At 39.7% G+C, this 23,115-nt stretch overlaps 1 protein-coding gene across 3 annotated transcripts in view; it reads left to right on the forward strand.

Moving 5' to 3' along the window:
- Positions 1-23,115, forward strand: part of tub (TUB bipartite transcription factor) — a 54,890-nt gene that overhangs the window by 13,344 nt on the left and 18,431 nt on the right. The window contains exon 1 of one of the 3 annotated variants that reach the window (XM_023272750.3): positions 14,643-15,286. The exons of the other annotated variants lie outside the window; for them this stretch is intronic. Within the exon in view, the coding sequence (XP_023128518.1) occupies positions 15,249-15,286 (38 nt within the window). The 5' untranslated portion in view covers positions 14,643-15,248. Of the gene's footprint in view, positions 1-14,642; positions 15,287-23,115 lie in introns of those variants that run through there. 3 annotated transcript variants of the gene reach the window in all.

Genomic DNA, 23,115 nt, shown 5'->3' on the forward strand with positions numbered 1-23,115 from the left:
CTTGCTTCTGCTGGATACTGTAGAAGAGATTTTAACAGCTAAAGAGCCAGATAGTTCCCCCAGGAGTTGGTGAAGACCTAAACTGAGCCAAAAGGAAACATTCTATTTATCGGGTGGCTTAAAACAATTCAGATGGAAGCAAGTGTTGCTCTTCTCACTGTCTGACTTTCAATCAGAGTGAACTTTTCTTGTTTTAGGTCAGTTAGGATTACCAAAATTATCAAAGTTTGTGTGTTTTTAATCAGTGTATGTGAACTTCTGGTTTCAACTGTAAGTAATTGTTGTCCGTTTCTCATGTAGGTCTATATGAATGTGTAGATAAATAACATGCCTAAAAAATAAATATTTTACAACAAGTTTTCAAATGTCAGTGTTAAAACGACATGTCAGTGTGAACATGTAATGATGATTCTGCAGCTTTTTTCTGTTTTACCGAGCTTAAGAGCATTTTTCAACTCATTGCTTAGCTGTATGGCCTGCATCTTTGGCCTTGGGTTCACCAGGTGGCCAGAAACGCAAACTCAAATGAATAATGATGTTGCTTTGTAGGTGGATGTGTAAATAAAAGACTATTTGTGGACAAGTTTGATGTTTCAGCTCAGTGAGGTGTTGATGAGTTCCCAGCACATTTTTACTGTCCCTAAAAAAAGGTTACTGCAGGTGTGAAAAGATATGTAAAAAAAAAAAAGTTATTTTCTGTAATATGGCATTTTTTAAAATTTTAACTACAAGTATAAATACATAGAAAATAAATAAAAAAGCTTCAGAAAGTATTGTTTCTGATTCTATATGTCATGCAGACTACCAATAAGGACTGTATTTGCTCTAATTGGTACCTAAATAATTGCATTTAAGATTATAAATGTAATTACAATGCAGTGTCAACATTTTGTCAATACTATGAATACATTGTCAGATTTTGTAATGTATTACACATATGGAATATATAAAGAAAAATCACACTGCGAGAAAAGACTAAGTGAGAGGTTTCACACCCTGGAGTCTCTGTGGACAGTTAGTGCCAAGAAAAATAATTCTATCCAGACCATTCTCCTTCCTTTGTTGACTTTGCATGTCATTGTCTGTGGTTCTCTGTCCTTGTCCTTAATTCTTTTTCTTTTATTGTCTAAGCCTGTGCATTATGTGTGGATTACCATTATTCAGTGTTTATACATTATACGTGATAGATCTTAAGTTTCCTTCAATCAATAAAGAAATAACCTCCATTTGTCAGTTGAAATTTCTTAAATATCGCGATTCAAAAATAACTGCTCTCAATGTCTTTAAGGGATTTGTGTGGTGGTCTTTTCCAATCATTTATTAAAATGACTTCTTGTCTGCTCAGGTAAAAAGCCTTTGTACTGTGGATTTCACCCTTTTTAAATTTATGAGTTTTATGTTTTCTATGGAATTCTTGAAGGATTTTCTTAACACTGTTTTCAAAAGGCCCAGAATGATAAAATATGTTAATTCTGTTCCCTCTCACTATTCCTTTATTCATCTCATCCTCTCCTCCATAGCTCTGCAGCACTGGTTGGTGTGTGTGTGGGATCTGCCCCTGGAGCTGGTTGCTATGGTGAAATACCATGACGTAAACTGTGAAGTGGCATTAAGTTTTTGAGTAATAAGGTTGTATGTTTGTGGAACAGTAGTGTAGCCAGAAAGCATGTTGTAGGCGGGCATACAAAACATTAGGTGGACCAACCTCCAAGAGCTTTTGGTACAGAATTTTTTCAAATGTTGGCAACCATTATCATCACAATACTTGTTGAATTATTGATACTGGTGCTTGCAGAAACACTGAAAATGACATTATAGCAGCTGATGGGGGGCATGGCAACAGCCTGACCCTCCCTGATAACTAGGTGCAAAAACATGGCGTTGGCGTACAGAATTGTACTGGTGAAGTTAAAGCGTATTCACAGGTGTACAGGCTGCCTGCCACAGCAGGCAAAAAGCCACACAACACCCACTCATGTAAGGCCACAGGAACAGCAGTGTAAGATTTATCCCCATATGCACAATAAGCTGAAACTTGCAACTCATTAGGGGCAGTGACTCTAAAAACCCTGTAGTGACCGAGCTGTTAACACTGAAATGATTTCACTTTTGTCCAGGTTGGTTAGACTGAGTGTAGAGAGAGTGGGCAGCACTGTGGCTTTGTGGTTCACACTGTTGCCTCACAGCTAGGCCTAGGCTTGGGGTCTTTCTGTGTGGGGTTTGCATGTTCTCCCTGTGCATGAGTACCGTATTTTCGTGACCATAAGGCGCACTTAAAAGTCTTACATTTTCTCCAAAATGGACGGAGCGCCTTATAATGCGGTGCGCCTTACGTGTGCACCGAGTTCCAAAACGTGTAAATGTTACTGTGTGACCTTGATGAGCTCCGCTTGACTGACTGAGAACATTTCCTGCCGACACGCTGCTTATATAGAGAAAAGGAGGACGTGACAGAGGACAGCATGAGAACGTTAAAGGGGGAAGTGTGGGCGTGAAAGAAGACGCTAAAGACACGCCCCCAGTTGGTATATAGTGCCGGTATTTGCATTATGCAAAACAACATGGGTTTGGCGTCACCGTCCCTGTTGATCTGTGACTCCATGCGCGTCCATCTCACAGCCGCTGTGAAAAACCAAGTGCAGCAAATGAACTCGGAGCTTGCTATCATTCCGGGAGGCTTGACGAAGGAACTCCAACCGCTGGACATCGGTGTAAACAGGGCGTTCAAAGTGAAGTTGCGAACGGCGTGGGAGCGATGGATGACAGATGGCGAACACAGTTTTACTAAGACTGGGAGGCAGCGCCGGGCGAGTTACGCCACAATTTGTGAATGGATTGCGGATGCTTGGGCTAACGTGTCTGCTTGCACTGTTGTTTATTCTCTCGCAAAAGACACACGCTAGCATGCATGTTTTAAGCTAGTACAGGTATGTTTTACCATGCACGCGCTCTATAATCCGGTGCGCCTTATGTATGTGTTAAATAGAGAAATAGCACCCGGAACTGAGACTGCGCCTTTTAATACGGTGTGCCTTGTGGTCGCGAAAAAACGGTAGGTTCTTACTGGGTGTGCAGCTTCCTCCCACTGGCCAAAAACATGCTGAGGTTAATTGGTGACCTGTCCAGGTTGAATCCTACCTTCGCTTCTTTAAGTCAGCTTGGATAAGCTCCAGCCCCCCTATACCAACCCCACTATAGTACTATACTGATAGTTGTTAGAGGAAGAAAAAAAGACATAGAAATAGCAGACTTTTGCTTACAAAATCAATTTTACATTAATAAATAAAGCATTTTGTGATGCATATTTCTTTCAACCGACTAAATATATGAACCTGAAATTGTAAAATAATACTGCATAATTTTACAACTCAGCTTAGCATTTGGAAATGTTATTTTATCCTGCTTCTTTTCAGATTTCTTAATTAGACTTAAGTTTCATCCTGCCGTTTTTTAAATACAATTTTCTCTGTCTACCGAAGCAAACATACAATACAATACAATAACATACAAGAGACAGTTATGCATTTGATTGTCCGCTGAGTTACATCCAATCATCTGGCCTGTTTCTCTTGATTATTTATGATGTGTTTTTTATTTATTTAATATTGCAGGGCCATACAGTATACTGTTCTGTGATTAGTAGATATTTCAACGATAGCATAACTTTGATCTGTTAAACATGGAGAGAGCAGCTGTAACAGATGCTGAGCAGTCACTGGAACTTTTTTGAAACAATTTGGGGAGCAGCTATTTAACCTCTATGCAGTCAGATTCATTTGCATGGAGCAACTGTCCCCACTCTGTCTGTTCTGTTTTATAGATGTCTTGTACCGATTGTCTGATGAGGTACCTATCAGGCACATGTGTCATAGAAGATCAGTATGATGAAATATGGTCTAAAGTTGGCCTTCTTAGATGATATCAATACAATGTGCTTATCATATTCAGATATGTAAAACAGTTGCAATTACAAGGTGTATTTATTAATAGCACTAACAAACCTATTTAAACATTGATGCAAGCACAGCATGCCGTACAGAGCCAGGTTAGGAAGTGTTTCCATCTGAACATCTGATGAATTTCTCACTGCGTAAATTGATAAGATCCAAAAATACAGCACATTCATCTGTAGTGATTCAGGGAATGGAAAATGTTTCTCTGGCATGACTGTAAGAAAAAGCAGTTTTTATGGTTATAATGTTAACGTCAGCTGCAAAGTGCTTGTTTGTACTGTAAATGATGAAAATTGGAGAAACAGAGTTCTAGAAGAGAAAAATAAAAACATGTATTATTAGAAAAGCTGTAAGGAGGGTGTGTATCTTTCACAAAGCAAGGAAAGTGAAGGTGAGTTAACTAAGAAGGATGATATGAAATACAATATTTATCATCAGGATGCTTTTGAGCAAAGCTTTTGATGTTTGCTCAAAACATTTATCTCTTCTTCCTCTCTGTTTCAAAGTTACATATTTTTCCATGTGTTTTTTTGTCCAATGAAAAATAATCATTGTCTTAAAATGGCAAATACAGCACTGCTGCTTAATCTAATCTGTGCAGATCTATGACATCCCACCTGTCTCTCCAACCATCCTATTCCACTCACTCCAGGTTGAACCAGCTCACATACAAACACTGAAAAAGTGCTCCACAACACACAGTGGCACATTGTAATTTTGGAGTAATTCAGCCATACATGTTCACAAACTGATTCTACAGAAGAATAATGATACGGAAAATCCCATCCTGTTAGATAACAGGTTTGCTATGTATGAAACCTCAGAAGCCTGAATATCTGTTTTTGGGACTGTCATCCATATTCTGCAATTCTGAGGTGGAAATGCTCAGTCAGAAAACACTATCAAAACCTCACATTTGTTCTGGACTATTACTTTAGACTTAGATGCATGCTTGTGAATGTGAGTAAATTATCACTTTAAGATAATTTACAACACTTACATATGCAGAAGTGGGACTGGAAAGTGTTCAGCAACTGATTTTCATACTAGCTGGTCCCATTATCTGTTGCAGAAAATGTATTTGCTGTAACTCCCCTCCTTTACACAGTGTCAGTTTGACTGTTGTAGGGTGAAGCTGGAAGAGCAAAGCTTGTGCTATTATACAGCACCTCCATGTGTCTCCGTGCTGTCATTACACATTTCTGTCACTGTTGAATGAGTCCCCCTGCTGGTCAAGAAAAATGAACACTGCACTGACTACAGCATCACAGCGATGTACACTGCAGGCACAGGCAGGTATTAATTAATCATAGCTATGGCAACTAGTGAGGTGTTATGCATTTGTGTTTGTATACGTGTCTTTTCCTGAGGTAGATGGTATGGTTAAATAGCCTACCAGTGAGCTTTTAAATGATAATTAGTCTCACCTGTTGCCATGGTTACAGGAGCAAACTAGCAGAGGGGCGAGTGTCAGAGGAGGCAGTGTGACACACAGAGAAAGACATTAGCCAGTGCCTCCTCACAAAGGTGTTGAGTTAGGAGGGGATGTGTGGAGCAGTAGCACACGTTCACACCAGATCTCTCACCCTCCATCCCTCTGCTTCTGTACACAGAATTAAAAACATTCATTGGTGCTGCTCCCTCACCCATTAAATGATCTAAGAGTCAGAACGACATGGTCAGCTTTGTTTTTCATGGAAAGCTATTTCGCTTGAACATGACATCATAGCGAACAAACTGATTGATTGTTTATGTGGTGTGCTTGAAGAGAAGAACGAAGACAAAAAGACCAAAAATGCTGCCTTTTAAAGCTACAGCCCTTTTTCATTTCGTATTTGGCATCCTGTGGCTCAGTGTTTCCTGCTTTTATCTACTGCAATTTGCAGCATGTAGTTACTGGGAGATTTTCAAACTGAAGATGACGACTGTGAGTCTTTGCCACGGCACAAACTAAATTGAGACTTAAAGATAAGACATAACAAAGACAAATAAGTATGAGCAGATGACATGAATCACACGCGTAAAATCCTCTAAAGATAGATATAGGACTCACACGCTGTACAGCACCTGACAAGATGACACTATCACTTAACATCTCTGCCTGTCTGCTGTCTTTCTGTCAGCAGGGTGTGAGGTATGTGTGTGCATCAGGCTATGTGGGATGCGGTTCTCATTCTTTTTTTGTACCAAGAGCATGGCATTAACTTATGAAAGGAAAAATTAGGCTGATTTTGGTATAGCAACAGTACACTTTTATCAGCTTGGAGAAGAAAAATCAGAGGGGTTGCACCTTTAACAACTAGACATTAGATTAAACACTGAATTTAAGGTATGTCTTTAAAATCGAAACACATCTGTATGTAGTGGAAATGTGGGAGATGACTCATCAATCCATACTGGGTTTTGTTCCTCTTATTATACTAAGCTGTGCATCCTTGCCCGTTGCCCTTGGATACAAGTAGTTTCCAAATCAAAACCCTGCCATGAACAGCAGCTTAGTAATGCTCACCACATTGGTTTCAAATATTTTGTAAATATCTTATTAAATGTGAGTCTATTTCTGATAGTGAGTTTCACCTTACATGTTTTTTATTGGTTTATTTGACAGGGGAGAGACAAATACACATTGTGGGAAACAGATAAACAATGTGTATGGATCATCTATCTGAAGCTAATTTGCAGTTTCCATCCCTGGTTCAGTATTGCACCACTGAGCATATCTTTAAAACATTTACCTTAGATCAGATTAACTACTGTATAATAGGGCTGCACCATATATTGTTTCTAATAGTCACATTGCAGAAAGTTCAATGTATTGTAATGCAGTTTAACTCATACACATACTGCTTCAACTTGTTTTACTGCTTGATATCAAAAGGAAGCTCACACAGGAGATGTCCTTCTGATAGAACATAATTTACTCCAATTTAAAGGTTCTTAGATAAGCAGAGTTTCTTTTCTTTATCACAAGACAGAGTTTGTTTACCTGCAAGCTCTGTGTGCACAGCAAATTGGTCAAGAACAGGACAGAAACACTGAACAGAAAGGTTTGGTTGCAAAAAGAAACGCAACATCAGGCGTAAAACTGCACATTTAATGGAATATTATTCATTAATGCGATTTTGGCTTCAGTTAAAAATCACAGAAAACTCCACAACAGAGAAAGCAGTGCATGTCGATAATACCACACGACTTCACTTTGGGAAATTCTTCCATCACAACTCCTTTTTTCACTCTTTTCATCGTAGCATTTGGTTACACATGTCCAACTACACTACAGTAATTTAGTGGGAGACTACAGGCTTACAGTACCCAGGATGTGGGGCGTTTAGGGAACATTGTAAATTGTAGTATGCTGTGTTGTCTATTGATAAGCAAATGTTCAGCAAGTGAGGAAGTTTGGTTGCTATTTTATTTATACTTTGCCTCGAGGAGAGGCTCTGAATTCAGGTAAAGAACCCTGATGCAGATTTGTAGATTAGAAGGACTGTAGAACAACAAAAGTGAAAGCAGTGCTCTATTGATTTAAATCAGAAAGTGCAATTGTGATTTTAAAAAAAGGCTGGTGGAGATCTGAATATTGATCAGAATAATTCTAGTTCTAATTTTGTCCATAATCGTACAGCCCTAGTCAGTTGTGTCAGAATATTTTGGCTACAGAAAGCATGATGTTGACTAATTTGTTTAACCATTTGAGTCACCACCACAAAGTTTTGTAATGTGAGTGCAGACCAGATCTGAATGCCATCCAAAGAAAAAATAAAAACTATTTCGCATGTCCCAGTGTTACACCCTTTAATGACGTTTTTAAACAGTTTTTACTCAAAAAGTCTTGGTCGAAAAAATTGTTTTCCCCCTCAGTCATTCGAGAATAATTACTTCTTTCCAAAAAAAGAAATTAACGTATTTTCGCGACCATAAGGCGCACTTAAAAGTCTTACATTTTCTCCAAAATGGACGGAGAGCCTTATAATGCGGTGCGCTTTATGTGTGCACCGAGTTCCAAAATGTGTAAATGTTATTGTGTGACTTTGACGAGCTCCGCTTGACTGACTGAGAACATTTCCTGCTGACACGCTGCTTATATAGAGAAAAGGCGGACGTAACAGAGGACAGCATGAGAACGTTAAAGGGGGAAGTGTGGGCGTGTAAGAAGACGCTAAAGACACGCCCCCAGTTGGTATATAGTGCCGGTATTTGCATTATGCAAAACAACATGGGTTTGGCGTCACCGTCCCTGTTGATCTGTGACTCCATGCGCGTCCATCTCACAGCCGCTGTGAAAAACCAAGTGCAGCAAATGAACTCGGAGCTTGCTATCATTCCGGGAGGCTTGACGAAGGAACTCCAACCGCTGGACATCGGTGTAAACAGGGCGTTCAAAGTGAAGTTGCGAAGGGCGTGGGAGCGATGGATGACAGATGGCGAACACAGTTTTACTAAGACTGGGAGGCAGCGCCGGGCGAGTTACGCCACAATTTGTGAATGGATTGCGGATGCTTGGGCTAACGTGTCTGCTTGCACTGTTGTTCGAGCTCTCGCAAAAGCCGGCATCATTTATGAGGAGCCGCACGGCAACGAGACTGACTCTGACAATGACGAGCGGGAACCTGGCGTGTTCCATGGAGAACTAGCCCAGCTGTTCATTTCGGATACAGAAGATGAGGACTTTGATGGATTTGTGAATGAGGATTGATCAAAAAACAACGTGAAAACATTGCTAAATACTTCAATAAAGTACAACTGAACTCAGTTTTGCTTCCGCTGCCTTTTTAAAACACACGCTAGCATGCATGTTTTAAGCTAGTACAGGTATGTTTTACCTGCACGCGCTCTATAATCCGGTGCACCTTATGTATGTGTTAAATACAGAAATAGCACCCGGAACTGAGACTGCGCCTTTTAATACGGTGCGCCTTATGGTCGCGAACATACGGTAATGTTTTTTTCTTGTATCAACATGTAGCAAAGAAAAACACTAAGTATTGCAATGCCAGTTTTTTTGTGTGTATTTACGGGTGGATATAGCTACATACAGAAATAAAGCTGTGCTACAGAATGGCGGATGGAAAGGAGCTACAGTTTACTAAGCAGTCCATCTGCTTGCCTCACTGGGACACTGGGACACTGTTTCATCCAGTGTGACATTTTCTAATCCAAATCATGTTTTATGCATGGCCTCTGATGGGTACTGAGCAGTGAGATACAGGGATTTATGTTGATACAAGAACTCTGCGTGTGTATTTGTATTTGTGTATGTGTGTGACAGAGAGAAAGAGAGAGTTACACCACCTGCTGATTCTTTAGCATAGCTTCATGCTGCGCTGGCTTTTGAAGCTAGAAAGTAACATACAGGCGTCTCAGGTGCGCATTGAACAGCCCGATGTGATCCTATTATATAAGAAGAGGTCCCTGAAAATGGAATTCTGGATTGAATTTTTTTTTTTTTTTTTTGCAGTTTGTTGTTACAAGCAAATACCATGTTGCACACCTTAGAGAGAATCAATAGAGGGCTCAAATTACATTCATTCAGTAGTGGCCACCAGTTACTGTGATCATTGACTTTTGATCAGTTTCATGTATAACCCTGCTCATAGTGTCTTACTCTTGGCTTTGAGATTTACTTTTCACTCACAAACTATCTATCTATCTATCTATCTATCTATCTATCTATCTATCTATCTATCTATCTATCTATCTATCTATCTATCTATCTATCTATCTATCTATCTATCTATCTATCTATCTATCTATCTATCTATCTATCTATCTATCTATCTATCTATCTCAAAGATTTACACATAAAGATGCCACTGTTTATACTAAATGCCTCACAACGACCTTCAAAACCTGGCCTTTTTGGTTTTAGCTACTTACTGTTGCTCACAAATTCAGTACATGTCTTTGAATATCAGTGTGAAAAATCTTTTTAGTTTTGTTTTCAAGGACATCTCATCAGTGAATAGTGATGTAATTCTCTAAATTATTGCTGAACGTCAGACTGCTGCTGATTCATAACAGGTCTGACTGGGCTGCCTCTGATTGAAAGTGGGGCTCTCTATCATCTAGTTAATGTGCAATCAGCTTTTGCTATACTGTCTTTTACAGATTTTGTACAGGTAGTGGCTGTGGGTTTTATTATAACACGGTACATTCAAATGTTATCTGATTATGTTACCTGAGATTTCTCGAGTAGACTGTGAAAGGCTAGCTTTAATATGCAATCTCATTATAGTTTTGGAAAGAATTGCATTTATGGACGCTTTCCTGATTGGTACCACTGTTTTATGTGCATCCATCCATCCATTTTATGTACTTACTTTAGAGGTTTCTAAGGGGCTGGAGCCTGTCCCAACTGGGTAAGAGGCAAGGTATGCTCTGGAGAAAATCTGTTGCAAAGGGGCAGATAACCATGCATGCTCGCATTCACACCTACAACCTGTGTAGAATCACCCATTTACATTAAAAAAAATCCAGGTTGGGGGAAAACATGCAAGCAGCAGGTTCAAATCTCTTGCTGTGACGTAGCAATGCAAACCACTTTATTGCTGTGCTGTCACTCTTTTAAACACAGTAGCTCAAGCTTTGGGAAAATAAAGGCTTTTAAGCACCTAACAGATCTGTGTAGTTAAACATGTTTGAGAGTCCAATACCCTTTATTTCTGTGCATCATCAAATTGCACTTACAAGATGTTGCACCATCTGATATCCACTGTAGCCCATTCTTTCCTCTGATACTCAACAGTTTTGTTGATGCATAATTAAACAGGTGAAGCCTATTAAACACCATCTTTTAGCTTACACCGACATATTGCTAACGCGATCCCTTGGCTCTAGCCCAGTCTCTTTAAAGCTCAGCAGCTCCCATGTGTGATGTGACGTAATATGGATCCAGTCAGTGACTCACTCCTTAGCTGTGTCCTAATTGCCTCTTTCAAAGTCCTAATTTCAAAGCTGAATGTGTCATAAAAGTCTCCAAATTCAGTTGACGAATATAGCTTTCTCTTGTCTGAACTGAAGGACGCGACTTGTCTATCTGCTGCGACTTCGATCACAAACTACCACGGTCATTGTTAGTGCATTGAGGCACTTCTTATCAACTCAAAGGCCTGTGATGAGGTGGCTGTTCAGCAGTAGTAGCACATCAAGTCAAACTGGACAAAGTCCCTGCCATTTGTGAATAAATGAAAACCAGGCATGAACTTCTTTCTTTGATTTTGTTCGTATCCTGGGCATGTTGTTAGTGTCACAATCATTTGCACAGTAAAAAGAACAATATAAGATGTGTAAATTTCCCATAACACTGGTTAAATATTTGCCAACTTTCTATTGCATTAAAATGAAATGTCTCCTTTTGTGTTGTGTTATCACGCATATTATATTATAGTATGTTCTTCAAATTCTCTAAGGTAAACTTGTTAATTTAATTCCCAACTGTACAAGTTGTGAAGAGCCTTAAACACTGGTTGTATGAATGTCTGTGAGGCAGATGGTTCATTCAGTTGGTCAGAGCCAGACAAATAACCAACAAAGAACAGACAATTGCAGCTTACTTAAGCGTGTTGGAAATGACCCCTCTACCTACTGGATTTGTTGGCTTGTAAAGCTGTTGTGTCGGTGCAACAACATGGTTTTTGGTTGATTTTTGAGTACATACAAATGGCACTCAGTTAGCAAATGTCCTGTATGCCTGATCAGGTTGCAACATTATTAAGGTCCTGTGCTTTGCAGCTGTGTTTCAGCCAGTCTAAGACAGGCAGACACAAGCCAGAGATCCATTTTCACATCAGTGATGCTTCTATGCCAGGACCATTATTATAATTACTAGTACTGCTGGCCTCCTGTTACCAACAATAAAATGCCCCTGGGAGAACTCTGTATGACTCCTGGGCTAGAAAAATTTTATTTGCCAAGAGGACAATGTCTTATTTTCTTATTTGTTTGTTTAGTTGTTGGCTGTAAGGCCAGAAGGAAGGAAGGAAGGAAGGAAAAAAAGAAAGAAACAAAGAAAACACTGTTTGCTGTAGTTCTGTCTTCTTAAAATTAGATGAATTTCAGCTTCCTGCCCATTTCTAACTCTCTCATGACCAAAGCCCAACTTCAAAGTCCTCCTTTCAGCATCAAATATTAAGCAGGGCGCTGTGCTTACACCTGTTCCTCAGTGGAGTAGCTTGTTCCATTTATTTCCACTTTCATCACAGCAGCTGATCTGTGGTGCACGCACCATTAACCACAGAGTGACTTAACAGTTACAGTTATTGACAGTCGTCTGCATTTATTTCACCAGCAGGGCTTGGCAACATTTATTTGAAATAGCTATACTTAATAATACTCTGTATAGAATTCTGTTTGTTTTTGGCCAAACTTTGTACGGCAGTCCGATGAGGTAGGGAATTAATGGTTTGCTGAAAGGCAGAGGCAGAGCTGGCAATTATAATGTTGTCCTGCTGCACAAATATTTCAATACTTGTCTCTGGGAAGATGATGCAGGCTGGCATTCTTGAGCATTTTAACAGGATTTTGTCACCTGTGACAGTTATAGGATAAACTGTAGAACACAGGCAGAACCTGGGCCTTTTTGGTTGTGACAAAAACTACATCATGTCTTTCAGTGTTTCTAATTTTCATGAGGGACGACCTGGACTTTTCTTGTGTAATGGAGTTGCAGTTTTGTAATTTGCAGAAGAAACAGCAGCAGAGCTGTGTAGGAGGGACATCTGACTTTACTGCCCACTTCAGTAAACTTCAAACTGTTAGTGTTTCTCTCAGTGATGTAATACAGTAATGCATGACTCTTTTTCTAGAACAGAATTACAAATTTCTTTATTAATTAGGTCACCAATAGGGAACTCAAATTTACCATAGAATTGACCATTGCATTCTCAACCTTCCTAAAAACTCTCCAATCCTCCATTTGATTTAAAGATCACTGGTGATTTCTGGCATGCAAGGAGAAACACTGTGAGGGATCGATCTGTTTGGATATTTCTGAAAGCTGATTTTTTTGCTGTAGTCTGTTCTGTCCACACTTTCTTTATGTTCCAAAGTGAACCACCTTTGTAACCTGACATTTTTGAAAGGCCACGCCACTTGAGAATGCAATCAATGTTTCACTGTGCTTTCAGTAAAGCAGTTGCAGTAGGTGCTGCTGCTATTGGTCGTACAGGTGAATCAGATCATTTTCTGGCTTTATTTTGGTATGGATTTGTGGATCCAATGGGGCGATTTATGAGTGATTGGCTGTTTTTATTTCAGGTTAATTGTCTCCATTAATGGGATGTGTTGGGAATATTTGGGCAAAGAAATTCAGAAGCGGCACATTGAAAACTTTGAAATTCTTGAGCTTGAAATATCAGCTTTTATATTTGTTTCATCACACAAAAACTTTTTCTTTGTATGCAACACCACAGAAGGAATACAGAGTTTTATAAGATAAAGTAGGAAATATAAAAGGTAAGACACAATATGAGAAATCTTTAAAATAAGCGAGTGTGTAATTAGAATTGATATTTTAGTAGCAAGCCCAGCACTGCAATTTAAAGGACGGTCAATACATTCTTTAATTGTTATTTATTATGCAGATAAATTCTATTGTGGTTACTTTAACAGATCAATCTTTAATTTAAAACCCATACTTGTGTCACAGACTTAACTGAAACAGAAATGTCTTTATTTCCCAGTTGGCTTTCGCTGCCGTTTCATTTTCCTCCTGGTTTACTTTGGCAGTCTACTGCTAAACTCTATTAGTGATGGTTGTTTTTAGGCGTGCAATAAATAATTGAGAGAAGATGCTTGAATGCCCTTAATAGTGACTCCACTGTCAGACTTGTCTATGCTTAAAAACCATTTAAGTCGAATGATATGTTATAGCTTCACTATAGAACAGTGTGTCTGAGTTCTGACCTTGGGAGAATGAACATCAGCACATTACAAATGCCTCATCCATCATGTGTGTGTGTGTGCACGCACTTGTATGCATTGTTTGTATTTTAGAATAGTTTATCTCAGCCAATGTCCTAAATCTGTGTGAATATGCCTCAGGCATTGGTGCAACATACGGATGAGAAAATACAGCAAATAAAAGATTTTGCTGCCTGTGGTTATTATGCAGGGAGTCAGTAGAAGACAGCTTTTCATCTCTCTAGAAATAGATCGTCTTCCCCCAAATAATTTTCAGGATTGTTGCAGATGATTTCACGCTTCACCGCAAGTCGATCACACGAAATTAAGATTACGCTTGTTGATAGACTTGACATGAATGACTCGTTGTGAACCAGATTCATTGCAAGGAAGCCACTGGGTTTAACTGCCTATAGATGGACTCCTGAATAACCCTGGGAGCACAGTGAGTGATGTGTGTTTGTGTGGTGACAGTGAGGGGCGGCAGACGGAGGGCGGAAGCAGATGTGTGTGAGAGAGGTTCAGAGCTGTGGCACTATCACAGGGTGCCTTTGTCTGGCTGTAGAGAGTGTTGAATTAAAGGCTGTTAACACTAGTCTGCACAGTCATATGCTAATGCCTCTTACTCTGAGAGAATAAATAAATTATGGTCCAGAAAACACATCTGAGTCCCTGCTTTACATGCCTCATGCAACACAGATAGTGCGCAAGAAGATACAGAGAGACAGTGAGAGAGAGAGGGAGAGAGAGATGGTTGCATTAGTACGAGTGGGTGGCACTGTACAGAAATAGCGTAGAAGGAGCATCAAAGAGGCAGGAAAAAGGGGATCCTCTCTAACCTGTTCTTACATTTTTTTGCTTAAGGCTTTGCACTCATTGCTGTTGCAGGTGATGCTGCACAAGAGATATCAAGAGATAGATTGGGAAAAGAGGCAGAGAGCGAGATTTGGACAGGGAATAAGGAAGGGAGGGGGGATTTAAAGGGAAAGAAACGGAGGGAGATTTAGATAGAGCCTGAAGAGTGAGTGCGAGGAAAGAGAGCCAGCGCAGGGAAGGAGCAGAGGCGGTGGATGGGAGAAGAGAAGAGGAGAAGCATTGACTGGAAGCGTACACATGGAAGACAAGAAGACGGCTATTTCATGTGCTCACTGTGCATGACTGAAGAGCGTGGCTGTCTTGCTGGATTGTTAGTCATCTGCTACCCCACAGCTAGAGGACGTACAAGGAAACACAGGCAGAGCTGGGAATATAGGGCTGTGTGCAGAGGATGAACAGGCGATGTGGGCTCTCTGGCTGTGATCGCCGTCCTCAGACCCCCATAGCCACTTGCACTGGTGCTGTTGCAGGCCGTTAGCCTTGTAGTTAGGCAGCAGCAGTCACAGCAGTTGATACAGAATGAGCTCCAAGCACTCCTCCGACTGGATTCCCTACAGGTACTGTACCACATTCCTGAGAACACAAGGAAAAGGGCACCGCATTCATCTTTTGAAGCAGTGTGTGCATGTGTGTGTGTCTGTTTGAGCGGGTGTTCAGCTGTGTGAGTGTCTGTCAAGGAGATGTGACTGATAACAGTAACATTGGACTGACACAATAAAATCAAACTATGTAATGTGGGAAATTGGATTTTTGGGATGCAAAAGGATTGGTATGATATTCTTGTTTTCAGTATGATGTATACGTTTAGAGGAAAAAGTGTTGCTCATATGTTTTATATATTAGACTGAGGGTCTTTTATGAGAGGCTCCAGAAGGAAAAAAATAAATAATGCAAAAGTAAATCCAAGAATTTCAGCTGCATAAACCACAGAGGATCTCCTACTGTTTCAGAGGTTTATAAATATTATATTTCTTTCATTATTTCTTATTTTAAATTTAACAGTATAATTGTAGTCTGTGCCGTTTCATTGAATATAAAAATAGTAGTTTAACTGGGATGTCATGGATGTTAGATGTAGGATCACATTCATATCAGTACATGTTTTTATATGTTTCTCCTTCAGATTATTGAGGAAGTTCCTGTCTTTGTGTGTGACTATGTGTGTTCTATGGCTGCGTGCATGTGAGCCAAAATGAGCTTTTTCAGTCACACTGGTGATACAGTCCTGCCATATGTAGTGACATAAGTATTTTTGTAAGCAACAAAAGCATTGGAGCATTAATGAGCTTTTGGCCTCTTGTTGTAAACCCCTATACCTGCTCTAATCATTTCAAGTGCAGCACTAACGCTGCTGGCTCTTTGCTCTGATTGAATACCCATTGCCATGGTTTCCCCTGTTTGCTTTGATGCCATTGGCTCGCGGTTGCTATAAGTTACGGTGGCAATCCACAAATTTCAGAATGAGACTGCGTCAGGACAGAAATCAATCTGTGTGAAATTTATTTTAAACTTAAGGTAAACTTAAGATTGTAACTTAAGGCACCACATAATATAACAAACCTAGTAAAAAAGACTTTAAGAAATACCTGGATTGATTGAAACAAACAGTACTGCAAAGAACAAGTGGAGTTTTTATTTGTAATTCTACTTTTTGTCTCCTCACTGTTCTACTTTTGTTCCAGAAAAGATGTGCTAAAACAGCAAAAATAATATAAACAAGACATTAAACTTTACTGGTATCTATAGCTGTCCCTTGAAGTATGCCATCTGAGTGTCAGTGAGAGGGTGCAAGCAGAGAGATTGGTGGTTTCTCAATGAGCAGGTTTTTTCATCTTGTGAAGCTGCCATTAAAAATGCATGGGCCTCTGTGCAGAGTTGGAGAAGACAGCTGCACTGTGTAGCTCCATCATCTCATTAGAGATATACAGTGCATGCATTCACAGAAATCAACAAAATGAAGGCAACACGTCTCACAAACACACACACCCTCAAAGAAACAATAGTTGTTGGATTGCAGTTCTTCTCTGTGGGGAGCACATTCACCAGATTAGCATTTTAGCGGAAGATTTGTGCAAATCTCTGGTTCTTTCTTTTTTTTCTTTGACATGGGAACTCAGGATGGAGAGGAGGGATTGTTAGCTCTTGACAAAAGAAGTGGTGAAAATGTAACGTTGTCAAAAATGCCTCAATGGTCCTGTTTTTTTAAAGAAGATTTTCAGAAATCCTCATCTAAAACTGGCCCATGTAAGAAACAGTGTCATGCTCTGTATGAACAGCGTAAATGTTCCTACTTACATTCACACCTGCAAGTTAAATTTGCATCTTGGCAGTGCTCATTAGATCCTTTTATCCACAATGAAATTTCATGCATCGCACTGTTCAAATGAAAAATTAAGCTTGCACTTGGGTTAGGCACTTGTGCATACTAGATTGCCTTTAGTGTTCCCAGATGCTCCTGCAGAATCACCACCTAGTGACTGTCATAACTATGAAAGCTGGTGATGCATGTAAAACTGTTTTAAAGGATGAAGAGGAGTCCAGTCAAATCCTATTCTTTTCCCAGTGCCTAATTCATCTTTGCCTGATGTCTCTGTTAATGGAAAATCTACTATTTTTGTGTCCATTTTTCTTTTATATTTCTTTTTTTTTTTAGATAATGGACACAATGAAGTTGACAGCAACCAAATTTATGATGCTAATCTTACAAAAGATAAAATCAGTCCTGAATCTCACATACGCTTCACTTGCAGGGTGCAGTTGGTGCAGATGCAATATTTTGTGCTTCATAACGTTAGAAATAGTAGTTTACAAATACACATTTACACACACATTTACAAATAAAAAAATTGCATTCAGACAGTCAAATCCATTCAAATAGTTCTGTGACTTCAAAATATGATGTAGATTATTAGTTTTAATGGGGTAAAGGCCTTGCACACACGCTTCAATGCAAGTATTTAATGGCAAATCCGAATTTAATTGTTTTCCAAGCAATGTTAAGGAGCAGGAATTTACCTTAGCATTATTTTTGTAAATGTTTTTAATCTGCTACTACGGTTTTCTCAAGCAGCCTTCAGTTGCAAAGTTAGTCACAATTGATGGGCCTCAATTTGTCAGTGTACCTGGCTGATATATTGAGCATTTCCACCTTGAGTTTTCAATTTCACCGCGTTACATCAAATAACTACCCTCCGTTACCAGATTGTAAAGCTTCCTGTAAACCTGAGCATCAGTGTGTTGCAGGAAGAGTGACCAGAGACTCTCCACACAATAATGAGCTGTTTGACCTGTGCTGGAACAGCTCTGTTTGTGTCATTATCTTCCTGTCTGATGCCTATTCACACACTTGATTACTCTGATTGCAGACATGGAGTGCTTTGTTTGTCTGTGTGTGTGTGTGACAGCATGTGGGAGGTAAATACTTTTTCATTGCATCCGTGTGGGCCTTTCTCATCAAAATACACTCAGTAGTGCAGAGATATGGGTGAATATTTATTGACTGGTGTTGTATATTGTATCTGCAGGAGCCCACAGTCACCATTAACACTTTTGACAGAGGAATGAAAGGTATAAAAATTCTCATTAACCATGCGAACGTGTTTATTTATTCTGTGCCTGTAAGACTTAATTATAATGGAAAAGAGATTTATTGCAGCTGCCATTTAGAACTTTAGGAAACAACAAATTGTATAGTAAACAATTGAACATTTTAACTCAAACACAAAATTTAAATTAAATTTGCTTTCAGTTATGTCATAACTATAAATTTTACAATGAGTAAATACACAGTTACATTTACAATATATCGACACTTGCATAGCATTTCACTTATAAATTTCCAGGCAGTATACAGTACATAAAACATAAAAGCTTTTTAATTGTTTAGAGAAAAACTGGACCTTTTAAAACGCACATATTGCTGAAAAGGTAACAAAATGCAAAATAGAAGACTTTGCAAAAATAATTAGGTAACTTGACATAAGTTACACATTGCAAATCAGAAGCCACTCTAAATAAAATGGAAAAAAGTAATAAACCTTTTGTCACAATTTCTATTTGCATGTAAAAAAAAAAAAAAACAAAAACTTGACACTCATAAAACAAAGCAATTTTAGCCCTAATTATGAGTTGTGGAAAAAACATAGTTTTCTCAGTCATCGCACATCAGCAGGCACCTCTCCCTCTCTGTCTTCCTTTTCTCATCTGCTGTAGCTCATTCTCTCCAACACTTCTGCCAGAAATCTCTCAATCTCCTAATTAGGAGCCATAGAGCTTTTCTCAGAGGTCTCTTAGATGCCCTGCCACAAGAGCTGAAGGAACAATCAGTGAGTCTGTCGCGAGTGATTAAAAACTCTGGTATGAAGAGAAGACAGGATGCAAAGTGGAAACAACCAGCAACCAGTTAATCACTGCTGCTGGATAAATATCCTGTTGTTTTGTTATTTGGAGCAATTATTCTATTCACATGTAGCCAGTGCAGTTTATGCAGACTATTGGAGAGCAGAGCAAAAGGAAGCGCAGTGGAGGTCAGAAGAAAATACCAGTAGAGCTTGATCCTCTACGCAGTAGGGATGTATGATGACCTTGAGTTTATAGAGCTTGAAATTTGTGTGGTGTGAAGAACTTGCGATTCAAAGCCTGTCTTAGGCCACAGAGAAGAATGGCTTGAAACTTTTTACAACAGCACAAATACGATAGAAGGTCAAACAGAAATTGGCTGCTGTTGCCGGCAGGGAGACGACATTTAACAATGTTACTGCGAAAGACTGGCATCTGTCAAATTATAACTTTGTTTGTGGAACACACACTGTCACAAATGCATTGATAATTGGATTTGTTGTCATTTTGCTGTGCTCGATCTGTAGCTGTTTACCCTAGAGTTTTATTTCTGTGTACAAGTAACAGAAGCAGACGCATGGACGAACTTCCAAACCAATACACCGCAGGTATAAGGAAGATCATTGTAAATTTAAAAAGCTGCTGGTCAGAGAAAACTATGAGGAATAAGCTAAAGTTAATAGCCATTTTATGATAAATTTCTCATTTAAATCAACAATAGCATAACCTAATTTCTCTACCAAATGTCAAAACCTTTTGTAGATTAAACTTCTAAAAAATTGTTTAAAGTCACTTCAGAAATATTAAGGCCACTTTCATTTTTGAACACTTTATTGTGCTGTAGAATTGCATGGATACATATAGAGACAAACAATAACACTCACATTCACACTACGAGCAAGTTAGAGTTACCAGTTAACCTCAGCATGTTTTTGGACTGTGGGAGGAAGCCGGAGTACCCAGAGAAAACCCACACATGCACAGGGAGAACATGCAAACTCCATGCAGAAAGACCCCGGGAAAGCCGGGACACAAACCAGGCATCTTTTAGCTGCAAGGTGAAAATGCTAACCACTAAGCCACTGTGCAGCCCCCAGTAACCCATAATGACAAACTTAAAACTTGTTTTTAGAAACATTTGTAAAATAGGTAAAAATTTTAATTAAAATCATTAGCTTTGAGCCTTCTTGGGTATCGTTTGTACAAGCTTTACAATCCTGAATTTGGGCATTTTATCCCATCCTTCCTGCAGGTCCCTTCAAATGTATTATTGTCTTTATGTCTGGACTTTCTTTGGGCCACTCATGAACAGTCAGAGATTTGTCCGGATGTACACTTCAGGCCATTGTTGTACTAAAAGGGGAACTCTTGCCCCCGTCTCAGGTTATGTGCACTCTGAAGAGTTCTTCAAGGACCTCTGTGTATTTGGCTGCGTTCATTCTTGCTTCAGTTTCCCTTCCACTTCCAGTGAAAATTGCATATATGATGCTGCCACCTCCATGCTTCACCAGAGAAATGGTATCAGCCAGATTCTAAACAGCGCAGAGAACTTCTTGAGCCTTGTTAGACAGACATTTGGGTTGGTTAACTTCTTGTTTAAGGACATTCTTGCTTGGTTGTTCAGGCCCTGTCCACATGTACATAAATATTGTTTAAAACATAATTTTTCCTGTGCATTTTGGTCTCAGTTTTAGGTAAACGAAGATTGAGCTATTAGGAAACACTTTGCAGGGTAAAGATAGTTAGAATCTCTATTTGTAGCGTGTTACGGCCAGCGCCTCCTACCCTGTGTGTGTGTTTTAACTATATGTTGTGGCTATGCAAATAGAGCTGTGTGATCCCCACTCTCTGGTTGGACCACGACGGCAGAGGCGTGACTCTCCTTAGCTGATAGTCTTCAGTATGAATGTATAAAAACTGCTGTGTTGCCTGCCTATGAGTTGGTTCCTGAGGCTTACAGACAAAAATTCAGGAATCATAAAAAAGCCCAAACCCAGACACAGAATTTGGCAAGGGCACAGTCTCATACTTGGGGAGACAGGTGGGCCAAGGTCAGGTGCGACCCCTAGAGGCGAAAATCTCTGCCATTACTGGCTATCCGGTGCCTTCCACCCGTAGAGCCCTACGCCGTTTCCTCGGCATGGCAGGTTATTACAAGTGTTTCTGCCGTAGTTTCTCCACTGTCGTTCGTCCGCTGACAAACTTGCTCAGCACCAAAGTTGATTTTGTGTGGTCCCCCGAGTGTCAACATGCCTTCGAAAGTGTAAAGTCTCTTCTTAAGGGGAGGGGTGTTACGGCCAGCGCCTCCCACCCTGTGTGTGTGTTTTAACTATATATTGTGGCTATGCAAATAGGGTTGTGTGATCCCCACTCTCTGGTTGGACCACGACGGCAGAGGCGTGACTGCAACCAGGAGTCCTGCGATTGGTGCGGCGCTCACCAGGCTGACCAATCGAAAACTGGCAACTCTTTTAAAAGCGTTGGCAGTTCAACTGAACGAGGCAGCTGACTTCTAGCGTGTCATTCTGTGTGATCTGTGTGGTTGAGGCAAGATAGACTGTGTGGTAGGAATTGGGCCAGGATTAGTGTTAAAAACTGATACAGCAACATTTAATTTCACTACAGGTAGTTTTCTTTTGTCTAGTTTTCACCAGGGTTAGGGGTGCTGACTCCCATGTAGTTTTGTTTTGTGCCAGTTCCCAGGTAGTGAGCCTTTTTGTTTACTTTTTTCTTTTGTCCACAGCGATTGTATTGTATTGTAGTGTAGTGTTAAGTTCTCCTTATGAGAACTCTTCTTGTGTTTTGCTGTTTTCTTTAATTTGAGCAGCACCCACCAGCCCTCTTCCTTAGTTTTGCCTCATTTGTATAATGTCTTGCACATTTTTGTTCAAACTTTTCTATAATAAATAATTTGATTTTTTTACCAACTACAACTGTTTATGTTGCTCCCCCCCTACCCACCCTGAGCCGGGGTTGTAACAAGTGTCTCCTTTGTTTACCAGGAGCAGTTATGTGCAGTGGTGGACATGACCAAAATAGTGCTGGTGCTAACCTCGCCAACAGGACTGTTTACATAATTACTTCTAAATGTACAGTTGCTCTTCCAGTATATTTAGGAGCGGAGGTGACAATTGCACACGTCATTCCTTCCTTCCTCGATGTGCCGTTGTTGTAGCCTCCTGGAACTGATAAGAGTTTTGTTTTTTAGGCTTGGCAGACATGTTATCTGAAAACAATTGCTTCTAAATCAGTTTGTCCACTGATATTAATATGATTCACATGTTTGATTGATCCTTCATGTTATGCATGATGGTAAAAACAATGAACATTTGCTTCTCAGCTGTAAGATTTGCTGCTTAATACCAATGTAAATTTGGGATTTTGATCTATGAATTTAGACTCTGGTAAATGGTGAGGCATATTTCCTACTATGTTAAGTGCAAACATTTAACTAGTTAAATGGAATAATATCAATCGATGAATTGATTATGAGTAGAGTTGCAGTTCTTGGTCTTTACATGTTGCACGTGTGTGTACTTCTGTGCAATTAGTTGCTATAATTTTCCCCCTTAATGTTTGTGTGTGTATAGATTGTCAGATAAAGAAGGCTGTGCTATTAGACCTAAATATGTTCATTTGTGTTTTGTATATGTACGTTCTTCAACTTGCATGTAGGCAAGTACTTAGGGTGGGGAGAGAAACCGTGGTCAACTTCATTTACACATTCATTTTAACAGCACTGCCTGTTCTTTGCTGACCTTTAGGCTTTTGCTTAGGTAGGTGGTATTTTGTCAGGTTGTATTGCCAAGTCAAATATTGCTCAAGTCAATACTATTGTTCATGCAGAGAAAGGTATAGCCCAGTGGTGTTGTGGTGGAGCAGACTGTTCAGCAAAGCGTGCCCAGCGAATCCATTTTTTAGGCTGAGATTAGATGTTTGATTGATATTGTGCAGGTAATTGTGTGCTGCTGGGACAACTTGCTGTTCTTGCACAGAGCAGTCACGATTTCATTTTGCCCTCTTTGCATTGCTTTGTCAGAAATTATAA

This window comes from Amphiprion ocellaris, chromosome 1 (genome assembly GCF_022539595.1).
Source record: "Amphiprion ocellaris isolate individual 3 ecotype Okinawa chromosome 1, ASM2253959v1, whole genome shotgun sequence".
Lineage (NCBI taxonomy): Eukaryota > Metazoa > Chordata > Actinopteri > Pomacentridae > Amphiprion > Amphiprion ocellaris.